General features: G+C 47.8%; 1 protein-coding gene and 1 pseudogene across 1 annotated transcript in view; both read left to right on the forward strand.

Moving 5' to 3' along the window:
• The window catches only part of LOC136047748 (protocadherin beta-15-like), a 47,376-nt gene that overhangs the window by 3,719 nt on the left and 20,880 nt on the right, over nucleotides 1–22,777 (forward strand). The window contains exon 2 of the mRNA XM_065735042.1: nucleotides 297–382. Within this exon, the coding sequence (XP_065591114.1) occupies nucleotides 297–382 (86 nt within the window). The remainder of the gene's footprint in view (nucleotides 1–296; nucleotides 383–22,777) is intronic.
• Nucleotides 11,750–15,231, forward strand: LOC136047657 (protocadherin beta-15-like; annotated as a pseudogene).

Below are 22,777 nucleotides of genomic sequence, written 5' to 3' on the forward strand. Positions count from 1 at the left end.
TTAAAAGATGTAATACGTTTGTTACAAAAGTGTTTGGGTTTCTACCCTTCTCTGTGATCCAGGATGATAATTTTTGAGAGCTTAATAGGTTTATAAATCTCACTATAGGGTTTTAACATTTTCTTGTTTAGATCAGAGACATATATCCCCATCCTGCTCTTTCTTTGTCTCTATTTATTTATTTATTTTTGAATAATTTCCTATTCACATTGTTTTAGATGAGCCTTCTCAGCTTCTCATTGACACCTGCTTCCCATTACTTTCCCAGTGTCAGCTCTCCACTGTGTTCTTTGCAGGGCCCAGCTCCCCTCTCTGAAGCCAGGGCTCCCAGGGCAGCAGAGGAAAAGGCCACTTTGGATCAAAGCCCCTGGCTCAGCCATCAGTAAGGGAGGAGAAGGAGAAGCATCTCGGTCCTCATGGGCTGACATCTTTTAAGTGAAATGAAACAGAGACTGAGCACGCACCAAAGGAGTGACAGGGTGGTGCAAGTGTTTTCCTTGAAAGGGCACAGATACTTTTGTCTTATGCATGGGTCTATTCATGGAGATATTTTCTAGTTCTCTAAGTATTGAGGAGGGTGTTGCATGCCTGGAAACCCTTATGTTTTATGTATATTTGTGCTACTGCTATTTGCAAGGAAATAAGATATTTTTTGCTATTTTATCCTCTATCAGCTTTCATGCTTTCTTTTATGTCGTCAAGTGGACTCTGTAATAATGTTTAAATTTTCTGTCATCTCTTCAATTCCAGCTATTAATCAAATCTGAGTATAGCAGTCAAAGGAATTTCTTAATAACAAGTAGATGCTGCTTTCTTAGAAATGGCCTACACTGTTGCAGTGCACATTTGACCAGGAGTTCCCTGCTTCTGCATGCTGTAAAGAGTGCTCTTTGAGAACTGTATTCCTTTGTGTTTTGTTTCATTTTATTTTCTTGCCTAGCATAAAGTCTAAATGAAATGTTCTAGATCATTTCAAGGTTATCCTGTATGAGGCAGAAGAGCGTTCAAAGCAATGTGATATTTTCTGTCACTCATATACGTCCATGAGTTGAATGCCTGATGACACAAACCAATAAAATCTACTGGGAAATCTGAAAGAATATGCATTTAAATGTAAGGGCAGCATGTAAAGATACCATTCCATCTAGGAGCACCATTAAGGATCACTATTCTTGCTGTAGCCTTCTTCTGATGCTGAAGGACTACATCACCCTGTGAACTGAGGGGACTCAGTGAGGGTGTCTGCAGAAGCTCTGTCAGCTTGGATCTGCTGCTGGATGTAATGGCACTGTGGATGAGGTTACAGTAAAGGCAGATTACAAATTCACCTACAAATTCACCGGGAACGGCCGGTGGAGGTGGGGACGTGGTGTGGGAGGTAGTGATGCAGAGAGCCTGGGAGTGACCGGCCCGAGTGCTTTTCAGTGCTGTAGGGAGTATCCGAGAGGCCATGGGTGTGGTGGCGGGAGGGGTCCCTTGGGCGGGACAAGAGGGCGGAGTCCGTCCTGGAGCCGCCGCTGGGTTCACGGCTTCTCCCCGTGTGCGGGCTACCCGCGCCTCTGCCTCTGGCTCTGTGCCCGGAGGTGTTGCTGAGGATGACATCCGTGGTGTCCTCCCGAGTGTTGCGGCTGGAGCGTGGGCAGAAGCGAAGGGGGAGGGCGGATGGGTAAGCCACACAGTGGGACCTGCCCCCGCGCTCTACAGAACCCATTGGGGCCGGGCTGCAAGCTGCCTGATCCCGGAGATTGCAGCTGTCGTGTTGTTTCTGCAGAGCAGTAGGGTCAGCTAAGTTGATATCACCTTAGTGTTTTTGTCCCCTCCATTACTGTCTGAATTCCCACATCCATTGCTCAGTTCTTACCATTTGATTGTTAGAAACGGTCTAAGTCAAGAATTTCGGGTTAGGCAAAGGTCTCAGTGATAGCAACGTTATTCATTATTGTGATAATGGTCACACACCCCCTCCTGACAAGGGAGAAATTGCACAACTTGTCAATGAAATCCATTCCGTTATATACCCTGGGTCCGACGCAGGTAAACCTGTCCTGGAACTCTTTGGCTGTGCATCTCAGGCTTACAATCTTCAGACACGGTTGCTACATTATATTCCCATACAATGTCTGTTACCAATCCCCCCCATATTCAGATGAGTTCTGTACGTTTTACAATGGTAGGAGGACAATATGTTCCCTAATTATTCTCCAGTCCTGTCCTGTAGCACTCTTTCACCTAACCTATCTAATTACCTTTCCTTAATGCCCACGCCAATTTTACGTAGGTCAGAATGCTGCAGTCTCATTTTTACTGTTTGGCAACTTACCCATGCTACATACTGAAGTGCTGGGAATTTCCAGTGCAAAAACTTATTATACTTCTCACAGCATTAAAACATATAATTTGGTAGTTACGAAAGTATTTGGGGTTCGTTCCTGCTCCGTGTTTCATAATAAAAATAATTTATTGAGGTCTTAATAGTTCTATAAGGCTCTCAATAGGGATTTAACGTTGTCTTGATCTGGTCAGAATGCTAAGTCCCTGCCCTCCTCTTTCTGTGAGTCTGTTTAGGGAATAGTTGTCTCACAGTCGCATTGTTTCAGATGTCCCTTCTCAGTTTCTCACTGATACAAGCTTCCCATTACTTCCCCAGTGTCAGCCCTCCACTCTGTTCTTTCTAGGGCCCAGCTCCCCACTCTGAAGACAAGGCTCGCAGGGCAGCAGAGGAAAGGGCCACTTTGGATCAAAATCCCTGGCTCAGCCATCAGTAAGGGAGGAGAAGGAGAAGCAGTCCTCATGGGCTGATATATTCATAGGTAAATGAAAGACTGAATATGTATCAAATTAGTGAGAGGGTGGTGCAAGAGTTTTCTGTGAGAGGAAGGATTCATACCTCTTAAACAATACTTTATCCATGACTTAATTCTGAAAGCTAGTTCACTTGGGAGCTGGGTGTATGCCGGCAACACTGAGATTTGATATCTGATTGTGATAGTGCTCATGCTCATAAGTATTCAGTGAAAAATGGGAAAAAATATGCTAACCTTCAACATAATATTTTCACAAATGAGCTTTTATGCATTGATTTTTATTGTCAGGTGGGCTCTCAACTAATGTCATCTATTCCTTGCCAGGCTGTGTATCTGTTAATCAAAGCTGAATGTAGGCAGGAATGGTACTCTTCACAGTCACACAGAAGCAGACTACCATAGAAGTGTCTCATGTTCACACAGAGCATATTACACTAGGAGTTCCCTGACTCTGCATGCTGCGGAGAGCTCTTTCAGTATTGTATTCTTCTTGTTGTGTTCTCTTTCTTAGTGTAAAGTCTAAATGAGGGGTTTCAGTGTATTTCAGGAACATCAAAAATAAATCTTTTATGGACTTTCAAAGTGATGTGATATTTTACGTTGCCCATGTATTTCCATGAGTTGAATGCCTTGTGACAAAACCCAATAAAATCTACTGAGAAATTTGAATGAGTCTGTGCTTCAGTGTGAGGGCAGCATCTTTTGATGTGCAGCATTGCCATTCTAGCTCAGCAGTCTGTTGAGGATCGCTGTTCACTTTCTACCCTTGTGTTTCTGAAGTTGACGGGCTACATCTCCCATGAAGTGAGGACAGTCAGAGCAGGAAGGGTCTGTGGAAGCTCTTCTCAGCCTGGATCTGTTCCTAACTGTAGTGGTACCATAGATGATGTTACAGTAAGGTATGGTTACAGGTTCACCTTGGGAAATTCAGCAGCAGTGAGAACAAAATTAAACAGATAGCAATCATCGCTGCTATTCTTTCATGGAAAGAATGAGGAGCCATATTCCCATCCTAATCTACTGATGTAGTTTTCCTATAGCTGGCTTTTATTCCAAATTTCTGTGTTGCTGATGGTCGTGGTTTCTTGTGCAATAGGACTGGTTTTCTTTCTGGTGCCTCCTATGGTGCCATGTTTTGCCTTCTGGAGGAAAACTTTATTGAGCTGTGATGTTTGAGTCGTTGCTGTGCAGTTCTGCACCGAGCCGGCGACACATCAGCTTTCTGTGCTTTCCTGTCAGTTAGAGGGTCATGCATGCACATGAAACTGGAGGGGACAGACCCAGGACAGCTACCCTAAAATGGCCAGAGGGATACTTAATGTCATATGACAAACTGCAAAGCGATGCAGTTGTGCAGTTGGCTGGAACTGGGGGCAGCCACTGCACAGGGATTGGCTCAGCTGGCATTGAGCAATTGCGATGTTCATCTCTTTTTTTCTATGTATCTGTTTCCCCATTCATTATTATCAGGACTGTTACTTTTCCTTTCCTTTTTCTTGTCTTAATATTGAAATTTTTTTGTCTTCTATCACAAGTTCCACTTGCTATTTTTTTTTTCCATAAATCTGTCCCCCATCACTCAGGGTGTGGGCACTGTAGGAATGGCCATGTTGTGCTGAGCTGCTGCCAGGTAATATCACAGCAGTGTTTTGTGGTGCCCAGCATGGGACCCAAAGTGTTGAGATAAGCACAAATCTAAGGAGATTTTCACAAAATACAATTGATACAAGTGTTACTGTAGTTGAATGGTTTGTGACCACACTGTACTTTTTTTTTTTTTTAATTTTTGAAATCTTTTGGTGTTCTTTCTCAGAACTACTTAAAGTAAGTAGTTTATTTACTCAGAAATTTATTTTCTCAGAACTACTACTTAATCCTTGCTTGCACTATGTATTCTCTGTTTTGGTGTTTGCCATCTCTGGCGGATGAAGTAATATGATAGTTTTGCTTTTAAGGGTGACACCAACATATGATAAGATAAAGTTACTGCTCAGAAGACTCAGGCGTACTTTGTTCTCCATAGTGTCATCATCTTTGTACTAAGGAAACCATCTCCGAAATTATTATGAATTACAGATTGTGTTCTTATTGAACCAGACTATGGGAGCATGAACAGGCCATGTTCTCCACCATTTCCTCCCGCTCCTTTTCAACCTTCACATACCCCTTCTTCTCTAGGTTTGGTGGAATAGCTCTCGATAATGTTAAATATCCTTGGGATGTTCAAACCAGCATGATTCTACTGCTGGGTTTCCTGAATATGTTTTTGGTATTGTCTAGGTCTAACCAAATCTTTACTAAAACAGCCCAGAGATTAGCGCTGACACAGGAATTTCTGAATTTCAGGCTGCATGGGGAGGATATCATCAGGCCCCTACAAGAGCGGGCACCCTCACTGCTTCAGAACTTCATTCCAAAGCAAGGGCAGGATCCAGAGAATCTGAGAAAATGTTTGCAGCAGATATGCCATCACTCTGGCAGTTGTAGAGACGGAAATGACTGCAATGTGCTGCGGCCTGGCCTATGCCTACTGCACCCTGATCAACTCTATTCAGTACACTCAAGGGGAAGGGGTTACCAACTCTGATGACAATGTGACAAGGACTGTGGCGGCTGCAACTTCTGTGATTGGCCCTGCAGTTTCTTCAGCCCACACTACCGTTCCTGTGATTGTGCTAAGCCCTGTGACAGTTTCTGAAGTGGATCCAAGCCCTGTCTGTGTGCTCTGTGGCTGCTCCAACTGCCACTACAACTACCATGGCAACTACCTGTACTTACTGCAGCCCCCACTACATGCACTAGAGTTTCTCCAGCTCCTCCATCACAGCCTGTGGTTGCTTCACATCCTGTGGCAGGCCCTGTAGTTTCACCAGGCCTGAAGAGAGGCCATGGAATCATTCCATTGCTAGTTCTGAGCTATGCTGTTTCTTCAACTCCCATGAGAGGCCTTGTGCTTCCTCAAACCCATGCAACAGGCCCTGTGTTTGTCTCATTTCTTGAAACAGGCTCTTTGTTTTTTGCCATTCTCGTTAAATGCCATATGGCTTCACCAACCCTCACAAATGTTCTGTGATTGCTCCAACTCTTGTGACGAGCCCTGTGGTTTTTCCAACCCACTGAACACACTTTGTCATTGCTCCAAGTCCCATGACAAGCGCTACAGTTGCTCCATCTCCTGCATGAGGTCTTGAATTTTTCCCAACCTTCAAAACAGGCTCTGCGGTATCTCCAGTCCTTGTACCAGCTCTTCTATCCAAACCAGGGAACCATCTGTTTCAGTATTAGATGCTCCGATATATAAGATGTCATGAACTATAAAGGACAGAATAACCACGTGACTCCTGAACATACACCTGCATGTAGTAGAGTATGGAATCATTGATAGCAATTTGCTGAAGTCACTGAGATGTCAAATTATTCAATGTGCAATATTCAGAGCCATGCAGCTCTCTGTCATTTTTGCATGGCAGAACTGAAGAGATGCATTCCCAATTTTGTTTACTGGAGCACTTGGTCCATGAGTAAATTTTACGAGAAATTTCTGTGTCACTGGTATCAGGAGTAATTTGAGAGATGGTCACAGTCTCAAATGGATGGATGGATGAATGAATACATTGCATACATGGACAGAAGGAAGAGAGGAAGGATGGGAAAAATAGAAAATTGAATTAATCTCTGATACTATTGAACCCATTCTCTATACTATTTAGCTTACTCTGCCCTTGTGAGGCCTCACTGGAATATTGTCTCCTCAGTACAAAAAGAACTCCTGGAAGGAGTCCAGGTGAGGGCTACAAAGATGATAAAGGGCCTGGAGCACCTCTCCTACGATGAAAGGCTGAGAAGCCTGAGTCTGTTTAGCTTGAGAAGACTCATATGGGATCTGGTCAATGTCTGTAAGTATCTAAGGTGCAGGAGGCAAAGGGATGAGGCCAGAATATTTTCAGCATAGTTCAGCAATAGGACAAGAGAAAATAGCCTCAAACTGAAGCACACAAAGTTCTGCACAGATGTAAGGACATCCTCACAGTACTGGTGATCAAGCACTGGAACAGGCTGCTCAGAGGGGTTGTGGAGTCTCCTCTGCAGACCTGCTTGAACACCTACCCCTGCAACCTGGTCTAGGGAGCTGCTTTGGCAGCGGGGGTTGAACTCGATGATCTCCATAGGTCCCTTCCAGATCCTACAGTTCAGTGATTCTGGGTGATTTTTTCATGCATCCAAGCCAAAGTAGTGTAAGAGGAAATCATAACAATGGCTTCTTCTGTGTGAAGCTTGGGGCTTGCTTTTGCAATACTGAGAATAAGCTCCCTTATTTATACTTCAAAACATCCTGTGAATTCATATCCATTGGATAGACACTGGAGAGATTTTGAGCAGGGGTAGTGCTCTATTCCCTCAAAGTTATTTGAAAGGAATTAGCGGAGGAATCTCCAGGAAGGTAACTCAGCTCAAAGACCATCTGCAATTCCTCTGCCCCAGTGAAGATATCATGGGAAAACAGTAAGAGCTGGAAACCACAAATTCAAAACTTAGCAAACTATCATCATCATTGTCATGGAAATGTGATGAGAAGAATCACATAACTGGATGACTATAACCAAGAGCCATGAGCTGTTTGTAAGAGTTAGGCAGGGAAGGATGGACAAGTGTGTTGTTTACCAGGAAGAATTAGGAAATTGCAGATCCATGCACTGTGTGTCTGTGCTGGGGCGATGACCGACCAAATTCCTCTGGAAGCTGTGTTAAGACACAGGGAAGATGAAGAGGTGATCTGACACAGCCAGCTTTGCTTCACTGAGGCCAGATCATGACTGACCCTTCTCTCCATGGTGATGTAACAGCATCATTGAACAAAGGAAGAGTAATTGATGTCATCCACATGGACATGTGCAGGTCATTTGACATGATCCCACAGAATATCTTTTTCTGCAAGTTGGAGACATATGTATTTATATTGTGGACTACACAGTGGATAAGTAATTTTTTGGATGGTCACAGCCATAGGATTGTGGTCAAGAGTTCTATGTCCAAGGGGAGCCAGTGATGAGTGGCATCACCCAGGCAGCTATGCTGGGACCAGTGCTCTTCTAAATCCTTATCAGTGCATCAAGGCAGTGGGATCAAATTCACCCACAGCGTGTTTGTTCATAATACAGTAGAAGGAAGGGATGCTGTCTAAATGGACCTGGACAAGCTTGCAAAGTTGGCAGGCCTATGTGAACTGACTGAGGTTCAACAAGTTGAAGTGCAAGGTGTTGCACTTGGGTCAGGTCATTCCCAGTTTGAATGACGTCTGTGAGAAGAATTGTCTGAGAGCAGCCTTGTCAGAAAGGAGTTGGAGATTCTGGTGGACAAGGAGCTTGACACAAGCTATACATGAGTGCACACTTGCAGCCCTGATGGCCAAACATATCCTAGACTCAGTCAAAAGGTGGACTTAGAACTGTTCAAGACACTTGCAAGCAGAGCCTCTTGGAATTTGTTGTTGAAGGGTAAAGGGGTTCAGGAAGGCTGGTCACTGCTAAAGAGGGAAGTCTTAGAGGTGCAGTAGCAGGTCATCCCCGAGCTGCAAGATGAGCAGTCAGGGAAGGAGACCCGCATGGATGAACAGGGAGCTTTTCCTGAGTATCCTGGAGGAAAAAAGAATTGTCCTCATTTGTAAGAAAAGACAGACATCTCAAGGAGAGTACAAAGAAATTGTTAGGATGTGCAGGGAGAAAAGTAAGGAAAACTCAGCTTGAACTCAACCTGTCCATTGATGAAAGGGGTAACAGAAAGATTTTACAAATTCTTTAACAGTACAAGGAGGGCCAAGGAGGTTCCCTATCCTTTACTGGATATGTTGGGGAATGTGATCACTGTGAATAAGGAATATGCTGAGGTTCTCAGTTCCTTCTTTATATCTGTATTTAAAAGTCAGAGCTGTTATCCTCGGGGTACCCTATCCTTTGACCTGGAAATCTAAGATGGGTAGGAAGAAGAAGCCTACTACGATTCAGGTAGAATATGTTAGAGACCTACTATTTCATCTGTTAGAGACATGTGCTACTTCCCCATGTCAATGGGGCTGGATGGGATCCACCCAAAGGTGCTGAGAGAGCTCGCAGAGGTGATAACCAAATTATTTCCCATTATGTACCAGTATTTTTGGTCCATTGGAGAGATCCCAGCTGATTGGTAGCTGGACGATGTGACTCCCACCTACAAGAAGATTTGTAAGGATGATCCAGGGAACTAGAGGCCTCTCAGACAGATCTTGGTGCCAGGGATGGTTTTGAAGTAGAAATGCAGGTCCTGCTTGACCAACATCAACTCCTTCTATGAACAAGTGACCCAGCAGGTGGATGAGGGAAAGACTGTGAATGTAGCATACCTTGACTTCAGCACCGCCTTTAACACTGTTTTTCACAGTATTCTCCTGCAGAAGCTGACAGCTTGTGGCTCAGACAAATACAGTATTTGCTGAGTAAGCAATTGGCTGGATGGGAGTGATGATCAGAGTGAGTGTGAATAGTGTTAGAACCAGCTGATGACCGGTCATGAGAGTTATTCTCCAGGAGACAGTGCTGGGGCCTGTCCTGTTCAATATCTTTACAGATGATCTGGATGAGGGCATTGTGTGTGCCCTCAATAAGTTTGCAGATGACACCAATTTGACAGGAAGTGTAGACCTGCCTCAGGGTAAGAAGGCCCTAAACTAAGATCAGAAGAGGCTGGATAGCTATGCTGATGCCAGTGGGATGAAGTTCAACAAGACCATGTTCTGGGTCTTGCACTTTGGCCACAACAACTCCAGGTAATGCTACAGGCTTGAAACAGAGTGGCTGGGACACTGTGTAGAGGAAGTGAACTGGGGGTATTGAACAGGAGACAGCAGTGTGCCCAGGTGGCCAAGAAAGCCAATGGCATCCTGTCCTGTGTCAGAAATAGGGCAGCAAGCAAGAGCAGGGAACTAATTGTTCATCCTAACACAGCCCTGGTGAGGCCACACTTTGAGTTCTTGTTCAGTTTTGCCCCGCCCACTACAAGAAAGACATCAAAACAATGGAGCATGTTCAGAAAAGGACAGTGAAGCTGGTGAGGGTTCTGGATCACTAGTGTTACGAGGAGCAGCTGAGGGAGTTGGGATTGTATATTCTGGCAAAAGGAGGCTCAGACCTTATCGCTCTTTGCAACTACCGGAAGGGAGGTTGTGATGAGGTGGGAGTTGGCCTCTTCTCCCATGTAAATAGCAGTAGGACTAGAGGGAATGGCCTCAGGCTGTACCTGGTGAAATTCACAATGGACAGTATGAAATATGTCTTCTCCAAGTGAGTGTGGAATTCACTACCCAATTAGGTGGTAGTCATCATCCCTGAAGGTGTTCAAGAGAGCATTATATCTCATATTGACAGACATGGTTTAGTGGGAACTATTGGTGATAAGTGGGTGGTTGGACTGGATCATCTTAGAGGTCTTTTCCAACCTTGGTGATTTTATGATTCTAAGATCATGGAACAGATCATCCTGTAAGCAAAGATCACATGCAATACGAGTAACTAATCCAAGTCAACACGCAGGGTTTCACCAAGGACAGATAATGTCTGAGCAGTCTATTGGCCTTCTATGAAGGAAGGAATGTATGAGCAATCTAGTGGCCTTCTATGAAGGAAGGACAGCATCAGTTGAGAAAAGAACAGCAGATGATGTTCATACTTGGACTTTTGCTAGGTCTTTGACACAGTTCCTCAATGCATACTTTCCTCCAAGTAGAAGGACTATGGGCAGACTACTCAGTAGATAATAAATTGATTGTATGGTCACAGCCAGAGGGTTGTGTTCAAGAGCTTGATATCCAAGTGGAGACCAGTCACAAATGATTTCCCCAAGGAGTATGTCTTGGAAGGAGAGCATCTTTATCAATGACTCAGATAGTGAATCATTTCACGCTCTCCTTCCCTCCCCTTCCCTCTGCTGCATTCACATGAGATCCCACTTGGAGTAATGCATCCAGGCCTGCGGTGAACAGCAAGGATATGGAGCTGCTGGAGTGGATGCAGAGGAGGCCACAAAAATTATCAGAAAGCTGGAGCACCTCTCCTATGACCAAATGCTGAGGCAGCTGGAATAGTTGACCCAGAGAAGAGAAGGCTCTGGAGAGACTTCGTTGCTGCTTTCCAGTTCTAAAAGGGATCTAGTAAAGGAGTGACCCTTTCCAAAGCCTGATAATGATTGTTCAAGGGGGTGAGTGTTATTAACGAGGGGAGATTAAAGTTTAGGTGACAGGATTGTTTTTACTTAGACAATGGTGAAGCAATGCAACGGGCTTCCACAAGAATTTGGAGATGGCCCGTCCTTGGAGTCATTTATGGACAATTTTTGTATGGTCCTAGGCAGAATGGTTGCAGGCAATCCTGACTCTGCAGAGGAGTCAGAAAGTGATGAAATTTAAGTTCCATAGATGACAGAAACGAGTGGCAATTAAAGATATTTCTGCCAGTACACAAAGAAAGATGCATTTCACACAGAAAATCATCAGAGAGCTGTGTTCTGCACACTGTGTGTGGGCAGTAAGCAAATTATTTTTACCATTCCCTGTAAGTAGTATGGCACCGGAACTCCTATTCAATACTGCTATGCGTCCTTATGAATTATGATTTGCAGACTAAAAATGAGAGAAAATGAGGAAAATGCAACTATGCACACAAAAGGAAACGACAGAAAACTTGAAAACTTCGAAACAGGACGAAGGAAAAAGAGTTCGTGGAGGAGACCCGGGAAGCGATACCCAGAGCATCAGTGCGTGTGAGGGCAGTATTCCTGCTGCCAAACTTGGCGAGGGTTTGCATTTCACTTTTAGGCTCGTGTGTGCAGGAGAGGAAATTCGAAGAGCAAAGTTCAACTCGGCAGAGCTGCTCGGAAGGCGAAGAAGGAGCTGTTCCCGGTTTGGACGCTGGGTGGGGATGTTGTCCAAGGAGCGGCAGCTGCCTGTGCCCGCAGCGCGCTTTCAGCCGCAGAGGCCCAGAAGAGCCTTGCGAGCCGCTCGGGAAGGACGGCTGTGGGGGCACGGAGTCGGGCGCTCGGGGTCTTTGTGGCCGAGCTGCTCGGGCCGCGGTCTCGGGGCCGCCGAGCGGGGCTGCGAGCCATGGAGGCTGCTCGGAAAGGCCGTCTGCGGCGGAGAGGAACGGCGAGCGGGAGCGGGAGCGGCGGCGGCAGCGGCGGCGGCGGAGAGAGGCGAGTGCTCTTGTGGCTCGTGTGCGTTTTCGTGTGTGAGAGCGGCGCCGAAACGCTGCGCTATTCTGTGGCGGAGGAAATGGCCAGGGACTCGGTGGTGGGCAACGTGGCCCAGGACCTGGGGCTTTCTCCGAGCCAGCTCGCGGCTCGCAAGGCGCGCGTTGTGTCCGAGGGGAGCGAGCAGCGTTTCCGCCTCGATCCGAGCAGCGGCGTCCTGACGCTCACGGAGACGCTGGACCGAGAGCGCATCTGTCCGCACAGCGAGAGCTGCACGCTCTTCTTTCAGCTTTTCCTGGAGAACCCGGTGCAGCTGATCCGCGCGGAGGTGAACGTTCGGGACGTGAATGACAACTCCCCCATATTCCCACAGAAGGAGATGGTTTTGGAGATTATCGAAACAGCATCCCTAAGGTCTCGTTTCCATCTTGAAAGCGCGCAGGACAAGGACGTGGGCCTGAACAGTGTGCAGAATTACAGCCTCTCGCCGAACTCGTATTTCTCCCTAAATCAAGAAAAAGTGAAAGATGGATACAGATACGCGGAGCTCGTCCTGCAGAGGCAGCTGGACCGCGAGGAGCAGCGGGAGCTGCGTTTGGTGCTGACGGCAACGGACGGAGGCTCGCCGCCCAGGTCGGGCACGGCTGAGGTGCGTGTCGTGGTGCTGGATGCCAACGACAACATGCCGGTGTTCTCGCGGGAGGTGTACGAGGTGCGCGTGGCCGAGAACAGCCCCCCGGGGCAGCTGCTGGTGCGGGTCTCGGCCGCGGATCCCGACGACGGCTCCTACGGCAAAGTGCGATACACTTTCACTGTGGAAGGCTCTCATGACCTCTTCAATCTGGACCCTGACATCGGGGACATAAGGGTTACTGGCAACCTGGACTATGAGGAAATAAAAACCCATAAATTGGTGGTGAGAGCAACGGACGGTGGGGGTCTGTCTGCTCACTGCAAAGTGCACGTGGAGGTGCTGGACGTGAACGACAACGCGCCCGAGATCACGCTGAGCTCCGTGAGCGCGTCCGTCCCCGAGGACGCGCCGCCCCGCACCGTGGTGGCCGTGTTGAGCGTGCGGGACCGCGACTCGGGCGACAACGGGAGGACGGAGTGCGCCGTCGCCGGCGACGTGCCGTTCATCCTGACGGCCGCGTTCGCCGAGCACTACGAGCTGCGCACGAGCGCGGCCCTGGACAGGGAGACGACGGCGGAGTACAACGTGAGCGTGGTGGCGACGGACTGGGGCAGGGTGCGGCTGAGCGCTCGCGAAAGCGTGTTGGTGCGGATCGGCGACGTGAACGACAACGCGCCGCGCTTCACGCAGGCGCTGTACAGCATGTGGGTGAGCGAGAACGACGCGGCGTCGGTGCGGATCGGCAGCGTGAAGGCGACGGACTTGGACGCGGGCGCGAACGGGCGCGTGAGGTACGCGCTGTTGCGGGAGGAGGGCGAGGAGCGGCCCGCCGTGTCGGTGGACGCCGAGAGCGGGGCCGTGTCCGTGGTGCGGGCGCTGGACTACGAGGAGGTGCGCGCCGTGGAGGTGACGGTGTCGGCCGCCGACGGGGGCTCGCCGCCGCGGAGCGCCACGGCGCTGCTGCGGGTGCTGGTGCGGGACGAGAACGACAACGCGCCCGTGGTGCTGCACCCGCCGTCCGACGGCAGCGCGGCGCTGGGCGAGCTGGTGCCGCGGCGGGCGCGGGCGGGCTACCTGGTGGCCAAGGTGGTGGCGGTGGACGCGGACGCGGGGCAGAACGCGTGGCTGTGCTACGAGCTGGCCAAGGCGACGGAGCCGGGGCTGTTCCGCGTGGGGCTGCACAGCGGCGAGGTGCGCACGGCGCGGGCCGTGGGCGAGCGCGACGCGGCCCGGCACAGGCTGGTGGTGCTGGTGCGGGACCGCGGGCGGCCGCCGCGCTCCGCCAGCGCCACCCTCGCCGTCGCCCTGGCCGACGGCTTCTCCGAAGGCCACCTGCGGGCGAGCGAAGAGGCGCCGGCCGCCGAGCCCGACGGGCGGCTCACCCTGTACCTCAGCGTCTGCTTGGCCTGCGTGTCCGCGCTCTTCGTGGCCAGCGCGGCGGCCGCCGTGGCCGCCAAGGTGCGGCGGGCCCGGCGGGGCGAGCCGGGGACCTTGCCCACCTTCCCGCAGTCCGCCGCCGACAGCGGCGCCGGCTCCCTGTCCCGCAGCTACGTCTACGACGTCCGCCTCGCCGCCGGCACCGTGGACAGCGAGTTTCGCTTCCTCGGCCCGCTCTTCCCCTGCTTCCCCGCCGGGCTGCCGCAGGGCGCTGCCGACCAGCGAAGCTCGCTCTGCTCGGCCGGCCTCGGACAACAAGAAGGCGACTGGGCTGCGCAGGTGAGGAGCTGCGCGGGACCGGGTGAGCACGGGGGTAACGGCCGGCGGGTGTGGGGACGTGGTGTGGGAGCTAGGGATGCAGAGAGTTCGGAGGGCTTGGCCCGAGTGCTTTGCGGTGCTGCAGGGAGTATCCGAGAGGCCGTGAGGTGTGGTGCTGGAGTGGCCCCCGGTGCGGAAAAAGAAGGCAGAGGTGGTTCCGGAGTCGCCGCCTCTGCGTCTCGCTCCGTGCCCGGAAGAGCCGTCCACGGTCTCAACCCGAGGGGTACAGTTGGTACGTGGGCAGATGCGAAGCTGGAGGGCAGATGGGTAAGGCACACAGCGGGTCCTGCCCCCGCGCTCTATAGTAATCCAAGAGGGTGGGGCAACGAAGTCCCCTCTATTACTGTCCGAATCCCCACATCCATTGCCCTCTTGATACCATTGGCATAAGAACGTAATTTGATTGTTATGAAACTGTTTGTTATTCTTCCCTGCTCCATGTTCCATGATGATTATGATTTTCTTGAGTGCTTTAATAAGACTGTAAAACTCGCTATAGGGATTGAACGTTGTCTTGATCAGGTCAGAGAGCGATGTCCCCATCCTGTTCTTTCTGTGAATCCGTTCAGGGAATAGTTGTCTTACAGTCAGATTTTTTCATATGTCCCTTCTCAGTTTCTTATTGACAGCTACTTCCTGTTAGTGCCCCTACGTTAGCCCTCCACTCTGTTCTTTGCAGGGCCCAGCTCCCCTCTCTGAAGGCACAGCTCCAAGAGCAGCAGAGGAAAAGACCACTTTGGATCAAAGCCCCTGGCTCAGCCATCAGTAAGGGAGGAGAAGGAGAAGGATCTCTGTCCTCATAGGTCGATATCTTCAAAGGGAAATGAAAGATTGAACATGTATAAAAAAAAGTGAGAGGGTGGTGCAAGAGTTTTCTGTGAGAGGAAGGATTCATACCTCTTAAACAGTACTTTATCCATGACTTCATTCTGAAAGCTAGTTCACTTGGGAGCTGGGTGTATGCCGGCAACACTGAGATTTGATATCTGATTGTGATAGTGCTCATGCTCGTAAGTATTCAGTGAAAAATGGGAAAAAATATGCTAACCTTCAACATAATATTTTCACAAATGAGCTTTTATGCATTGATTGTTGTTGTCAGGTGGTCCCTCTAATATTGTGGTCTATTCTGTGTCAGGCTGTGTAGCTGTTAATCAAAGCTGAATGTAGGCAGGAATGGTACTCTTCACAGTCACACAGAAGCAGACTACCATAGAAGTGTCTCATGTTCACACAGAGCATATTACACTAGGAGTTCCCTGACTCTGCATGCTGTGAAGAGTGCTCATTCAGTATTTTATTCTTTTTGTTGTGTTCTCATTCTTAGTGCAAAGTCTAAATGAAGGGTTCTAGTGTATTTCAGGAACACCAAGAATAAATCTGTTAGGGACATTCAAAGCAATGTGATATTCCTGATATTTTATGTTGCCCATGTATTTCCATGAGTTGAATGCCTTGTGACAAAACCCAATAAAATCTACTGAGAAATTTGAATGAGTCTGTGCTTCAGTGTGAGGGCAGCATCTTTTGATGTGCAGCAATACCATTCTAGCTCAGCAGTCTGTTAAGGATCACTGTTCACTTTCTACCCTTGTGTTTCTGAAGTTGACGGGCTACATCTCCCATGAAGTGAGGACAGTCAGAGCAGGAAGGGTCTGTGGAAGCTCTTCTCAGCCTGGATCTGTTCCTAACTGTAGTGGTACCATAGATGATGTTACAGTAAGGTATGGTTACAGGTTCACCTTCGGAAATTCAGCAGCAGAGGTTAGAACAAAATTAAACAGATAGCAATCATCACTGCTATTCTTTCATGGAAAGAATGAGGAGCCATATTCCCATCCTAATCTACTGATGTAGTTTTCCTATAGCTGGCTTTTATTCCAAATTTCTGTGTTGCTGATGGTCGTGGTTTCTTGTGCAATAGGACTGGTTTTCTTTCTGGTGCCTCATATGGTGCCGTGTTTTGCCTTCTGGAGGAAAACTTTATTGAGCTGTGATGTTTGAGTCGTTGCTGTGCAGTTCTGCACCGAGCCGGGGACACATCAGCTTTTTGTGCTGTCCTGTCAGTTAGAGGGTCATGCATGCACATGAAGCTGAAGGGGACAGACCCAGGACAGCTACCCAAAACTGACCAAAGGGATACTCAATGTCATATGAGAACATGCAAAGCGATGCAGCTGGGGCAGTTGGCTGGAATTGGTTGCAGCCACTGTGCAGGGACTGGGCATTGCTCAGCTGGCGGTGAGCAATTGCGATGTTCATCTCTTGTTTTCTATGTATCTATTTCTCCATTCCTTATTGTCAGGACTGTTACTTTTCCTTTCATTTATCTTGTCTTAATGAATATCTTTCATCTAATTCCACAAGATACACTTTCTTTTAATTCTTCTCTGTCCATCCCCAGTCTCACAGGGAGTGGGCAGTGTTGGAATGGCCATGCTGTGCTGAGCTGCTGCCAGGTGTGCCAGCACAGCAGTGTTTTGTGGTGCCCAGCATGGGACCCAAAGTGTTGAGATAACTACAGATTTAAGGAGATTGTTGCAAAACACCATTGATATCAGTGTTAATGTAGTTGAATGGTATGTGACCACACTGTACATTTTAAAAATATTTTTGAAATCTTTTGGTGGCATTTCTCAGAACTACTTACTTTATCTCCTTGCTTACTCTAGGTCTTCTCAGTTTTGCTCTTTGCCATCTCTGGCGGTTTCTTCTAAGAAAACCATTTGTCATGTTCTTGTATTTTTTGTTGTATTGTGGATATTCCACATCATGACAACATGTGATGTGTTGGGAATCGAAGTGGTAATGCTTCAGCTCTGTGATGCTTTGTATTTTACGTGTTTCCACTGAGAGGGAAAGATAAAAACTTTCTGCAGTCACGGGACCACCTCTCTTCCCGTCAGGATTGAGCTTGACAGTGGGTGTTTGTTGCAGCCGTCTGCCTTCAGTGTTAGTGGAAGGCCTTCGGTTTATTGGACACTCTCTCTCTCTTGCACATTTTATTTTATTCATTAGCTTCAATTCCAATTAAATTGTATTACATTGTATTTTTGCTTTTTGATATCTAATTTAGTAAATTAGCTTTTCTCCTCAGATCATTGCCGATGTTTTGTTCCGAGGCCCATCTCCCTTCTCTTTTTTCACTTCCCCCTTCCCCTTCCCCAGGGTGTGGGCCCGTGGGTCCCCTGCCTCAATACTCATGGTACTGGGTCAAACTGTCCCACAAACTGTTGACACCAACTCAGAAATTATAATGAATTACACTTTGTGTCCTTATCGATCCATAATATGGGAGCATGAACAGGCCATGTTTTCCACCATTTCCTCCCGCTCCTTTTCTCCTTCACCTACCCCTTCTTCTCTAGGTTAGGTGCAATAGCTCTCGATAATGTTAAATATCCTTGGGATGTTCAAACCAGCATGATTCTACTGCTGTGTTTCCTGAATATGTTTTTGGTATTGTCTAGGTCTAACCAAATCTTTATTCCTACAGCCCAGAGATTAGCGCTGACACAGGAATTTCTGAATGTCAGGCTGTGTGGGGAGGATATCATCAGGCCCCTACAAGAGCAAGCACCCTCACTGCTTCAGAACTTTACCCCAGAACAAGGGCAGGATCCAGAGAACCTGCAGATATGCCATCACTCTGGCAGTTGTAGAGACAGAAATGACTGCAATGTGCTGCGGCCTGGCCTATGCCTACTGCACCCTGATCAACTCTATTCAGTACACTCAAGGGGAAGGGGTTACCAACTCTGATGACAATGTGACAAGGACTGTGGCGGCTGCAACTTCTGTGATTGGCCCTGCAGTTTCTTCAGCCCACACTACCGTTCCTGTGATTGTGCTAAGCCCTGTGACAGTTTCTGAAGTGGATCCAAGCCCTGTCTGTGTGCTCTGTGGCTGCTCCAACTGCCACTACAACTACCATGGCAACTACCTGTACTTACTGCAGCCCCCACTACATGCACTAGAGTTTCTCCAGCTCCTCCATCACAGCCTGTGGTTGCTTCACATCCTGTGGCAGGCCCTGTAGTTTCACCAGGCCTGAAGAGAGGCCATGGAATCATTCCATTGCTAGTTCTGAGCTATGCTGTTTCTTCAACTCCCATGAGAGGCCTTGTGCTTCCTCAAACCCATGCAACAGGCCCTGTGTTTGTCTCATTTCTTGAAACAGGCTCTTTGTTTTTGCCATTTTCGTTAAATGCCATATGGCTTCACCAACCCTCACAAATGTTCTGTGAGTGCTCCAACTCTTGTGACGAGCCCTGTGATTTTTCCAACCCACTGAACACACTTTGTCATTGCTCCAAGTCCCATGACAAGCGCTACAGTTGCTCCATCTCCTGCATGAGGTCTTGAATTTTTCCCAACCTTCAAAACAGGCTCTGTGGTATCTCCAGTCCTTGTACCAGCTCTTCTATCCAAACCAGGGAACCATCTGTTTCAGTATTAGATGCTCCGATATATAAGATGTCATGAACTATAAAGGACAGAATAACCACGTGACTCCTGAACATACACCTGCATGTAGTAGAGTATGGAATCATTGATAGCAATTTGCTGAAGTCACTGAGATGTCAAATTATTCAATGTGCAATATTCAGAGCCATGCAGCTCTCTGTCATTTTTGCATGGCAGAACTGAAGAGATGCGTTCCCAATTTTGTTTACTGGAGCACTTGGTCCATGAGTAAATTTTACGAGAAATTTCTGTGTCACTGGTATCAGGAGTAATTTGAGAGATGGTCACAGTCCCAAGTGGATGGATGGATGGATGAATAGATTGCATACATGGACAGAAGGAAGAGAGGAAGGATGGGAAAAATAGAAAATTGAATTAATCTCTGATACTATTGAACCCATTCTCTATACTATTTAGCTTACTCTGCCCTTGTGAGGCCTCACTGGAATATTGTGTCCTCAGTACAAAAAGGACTCCTGGAAAGAGTCCAGGTGAGGGCTACAAAGATGATAAAGGGCCTGGAGCACCTCTCCTATGATGAAAGGCTGAGAAGCCTGAGTCTGTTTAGCTTGAGAAGACTCATATGGGATCTGGTCAATGTCTGTAAGTATCTAAGGTGCAGGAGGCAAAGGGATGAGGCCAGAATATTTTCAGCATAGTTCAGCAATAGGACAAGAGAAAATAGCCTCAAACTGAAGCACAGGAAGTTCTGCAGAGATGTAAGAACTTCCTCACAGTACTGGTGATCAAGCACTGGAACAGGCTGCTCAGAGGGGTTGTGGAGTCTCCTCTGCAGACCAGCTTGAACACCTACCCCTGCAACCTGGTCTAGGGAGCTGCTTTGGCAGCGGGGGTTGAACTCGATGTTCTCCATAGGTCCCTTCCAGATCCTACAGTTCTGTGATTCTGGGTGATTTTTTCATGCATCCAAGCCAAAGTAGTGTAAGAGGAGAGCACATCAGTGACTTCTTCTGAATGATGTTCGGGGCCTGCTTTTGCAATACTGAGAATAAGCTCCCTTATTTATACTTCAAAACATCCTGTGAATTCATATCCATTGGATAGACACTGGAGAGATTTTGAGCAGGGGTAGTGCTCTATTCCCTCAAAGTTATTTGAAAGGAATTAGCGGAGGAATCTCCAGGAAGGTAACTCAGCTCAAAGACCATCTGCAATTCCTCTGCCCCAGTGAAGATGTCATGGGAAAACAGGAAGAGCTGGAAACCACATATTCAAAACTTAGCAAACTATCATCATCATTGTCATGGAAATGTGATGAGAAGAATCACATAACTGGATGACTATAACCAAGAGCCATGAGCTGTTTGTAAGAGTTAGGCAGGGAAGGATGGACAAGTGTGTTGTTTACCAGGAAGAATTAGGAAATTGCAGATCCATGCACTGTGTGTCTGTGCTGGGGCGATGACCGACCAAATTCCTCTGGAAGCTGTGTTAAGACACAGGGAAGATGAAGAGGTGATCTGACACAGCCAGCTTTGCTTCACTGAGGCCAGATCATGACTGACCCTTCTCTCCATGGTGATGTAACAGCATCATTGAACAAAGGAAGAGTAAGTGATGTCATCCACATGGACATGTGCAAGGCATTTGACATGATCCCACAGAATATCTTTACCTGCAAGCTGGAGATGTATGTATTTGAATTGTGGGCTACGCAGTGGATAAGGAATTGTTTGGATGGTTACAGCCATAGGATTGTGGTCAAGAGTTCTATGTCCAAGGGGAGCCAGTGAAGAGTGGCATCCCCCAAGCAGCTATGCTGGGACCAGCGCTCCTCAAAATCCCTAGCAATGCACCTAGGCAGTGGGATCAATTTCACCCACAGCGTGTTTGCTTGCAGTGTTAGAAGGATGGGATGCTGTCGAAATGGACTTGGAAAAACTTGAAAAGTGGACAGGCCTATGTGAACTGACTGAGATTCAACAAGTTGAAGTGCAAGGTGTTGCACTTGGGTCAGGTCATTCCCAGTTTGAATGACGTCTGTGAGAAGAATTGTCTGAGAGCAACCTTGTCAGAAAGGAGTTGGAGTTTCTGGTGGACAAGGAGCTTGACACAAGCCATACTTATAAGTGCACACTTGCAGCCCTGATGGTCAAACATATCCTGGACTCAGTCAAAAGGCGGACTTAGAATTGTTCAAGACACTTGCAAGGAGAGCCTCCTGGGATTTGTTGCTGAAGCGTAAAGGGGCCCAAGAAGGCTGGCCACTACTCAAGAAGGAAGTATGAAATGTGCAGGAGCAGGCCATCCCCATGCTGCAAGATGAGCTGTCAGGGAAGAAGGCCAGCATGGATGAACAGGGAGCTTTTCCTGAGGCTCCAAGGGAAAAGATAATTGTCCATCTGAGGAAGAAGAGATGGACAACACAGGGAGAGTACAAAGAAATTGTTAGGTTGTGTAGGGAGAAAATTAAGGAAAACTCAGCTTGAACTCAACCTATCCATTTATGTATATGGTAACAAAGAGATTTTACAAATCCATTAACAGTACAAGCAGGGCTTAGGAGAATCTCTGTCCTTTACTGGATGTGTCGGGGAATGTGATCACTGTGAATAAGGAAAAGGCTGAGGTTCTCAGTGCCTTCCTTAGGTTTGTCTTTTAAAGTCAGAGCAGTTATACTTGGGGTATTCTACCCCCTGTCCTGGATATCTGAGTTGGGGAGCAGTGGAATATACCTATGGCAATTCTGGTGGAAAAAGTTATAGACCTACCATTTCATCTGTTAGAGACATGTACTACTTCCCCATGTCAATGGGGCTGGATGGGATCCACCCAAGGGTGCTGAGGGATCTGGCGGAGGCGATAGCCAAATCAGTTGCCAACACATACCAGCGTTTTTGCTCAATTGGAGAGATCCCAGTGGATTGGAAGCTAGATGGTGTGGCTACCATCTACAAGAAGATCTAGAAGTATGATCCAGGGAACTAGAGACCTATCAGGCTTCTCTTGGTGCCAGGGAAGTTTCTGGAGTAGACAGGGAGGTCCTGCTTGACCAACATGAACTCCTTCTATGATCAAGTGACACAGGAGGTGGATGAGGGAAAGACTGTTGAGGTAGATCACCTTGACTTCAGCACCGCCTTTAACACCGTCTCTTACAGTATTCTTTTGCAGAAGTTGTCAGCCTGTGGCTCAGACAAATACAGTCTTTGCTGAGTAAGGAACTGGATGGATGGCAAGACACTGAAAGAGGTTGTGAATGCGGTTATAACCAGCTGATGACCGGTCATGAGAGGTGTTCTTCAGGAGCCAGTATTGGGGCCTGTCCTGTTCAATATCTTTACAGATGACCTGGATGAGGGCAATGAGTGCACCCTCAATAAGTCTGCAAATGACACCAAATTGGCAGGAAGTGTAGACCTGCCTCAGGGTAAGAAGGCCCTAAACTAAGATCAGAAGAGGCTGGATAGCTATGCTGATGCCAGTGGGATGAAGTTCAACAAGTCCATGTTCTGGGTCTTGCACATTGACCACAACAACTCCAGGTAATGCTACAGGCTTGGAACAGAGTTGCTGGGACACTGTGTAGAGGAAGTGAACTGGGGGTATTGAACAGGAGACAGCAGTGTGCCCAGGTGGCCAAGAAAGCCAATGGCATCCTGTCCTGTGTCTGAAATAGTGCAGCCAGCAGGAGCAAGGAACTAATCATCCCTCTGAACACAGTCCTGGTGAGGCCACACTTTTGAGTTCTTGTTCAGTTTCAGCCCCCTCACTACAAGAAAGACATCGAGACAATGGAGCATGTTCAGAAAAGGACAGTGAAGCTGTTGAGGGATCCAGATCATTAGTGTTACGAGGACCAGATGTGGGAGATGGGATTGTTTATTCTGGAGAAAAGGAGGCCCAGACCTTATCGTTCTTTGCAGCTACCGGAAAGGAGGTT

The sequence above is a fragment of the Cyrtonyx montezumae genome, unplaced genomic scaffold (genome assembly GCF_038088225.1).
Source record: "Cyrtonyx montezumae isolate F1298 unplaced genomic scaffold, pur_monq_1.0 scaffold_18, whole genome shotgun sequence".
NCBI classification, from domain to species: Eukaryota; Metazoa; Chordata; class Aves; order Galliformes; family Odontophoridae; genus Cyrtonyx; species Cyrtonyx montezumae.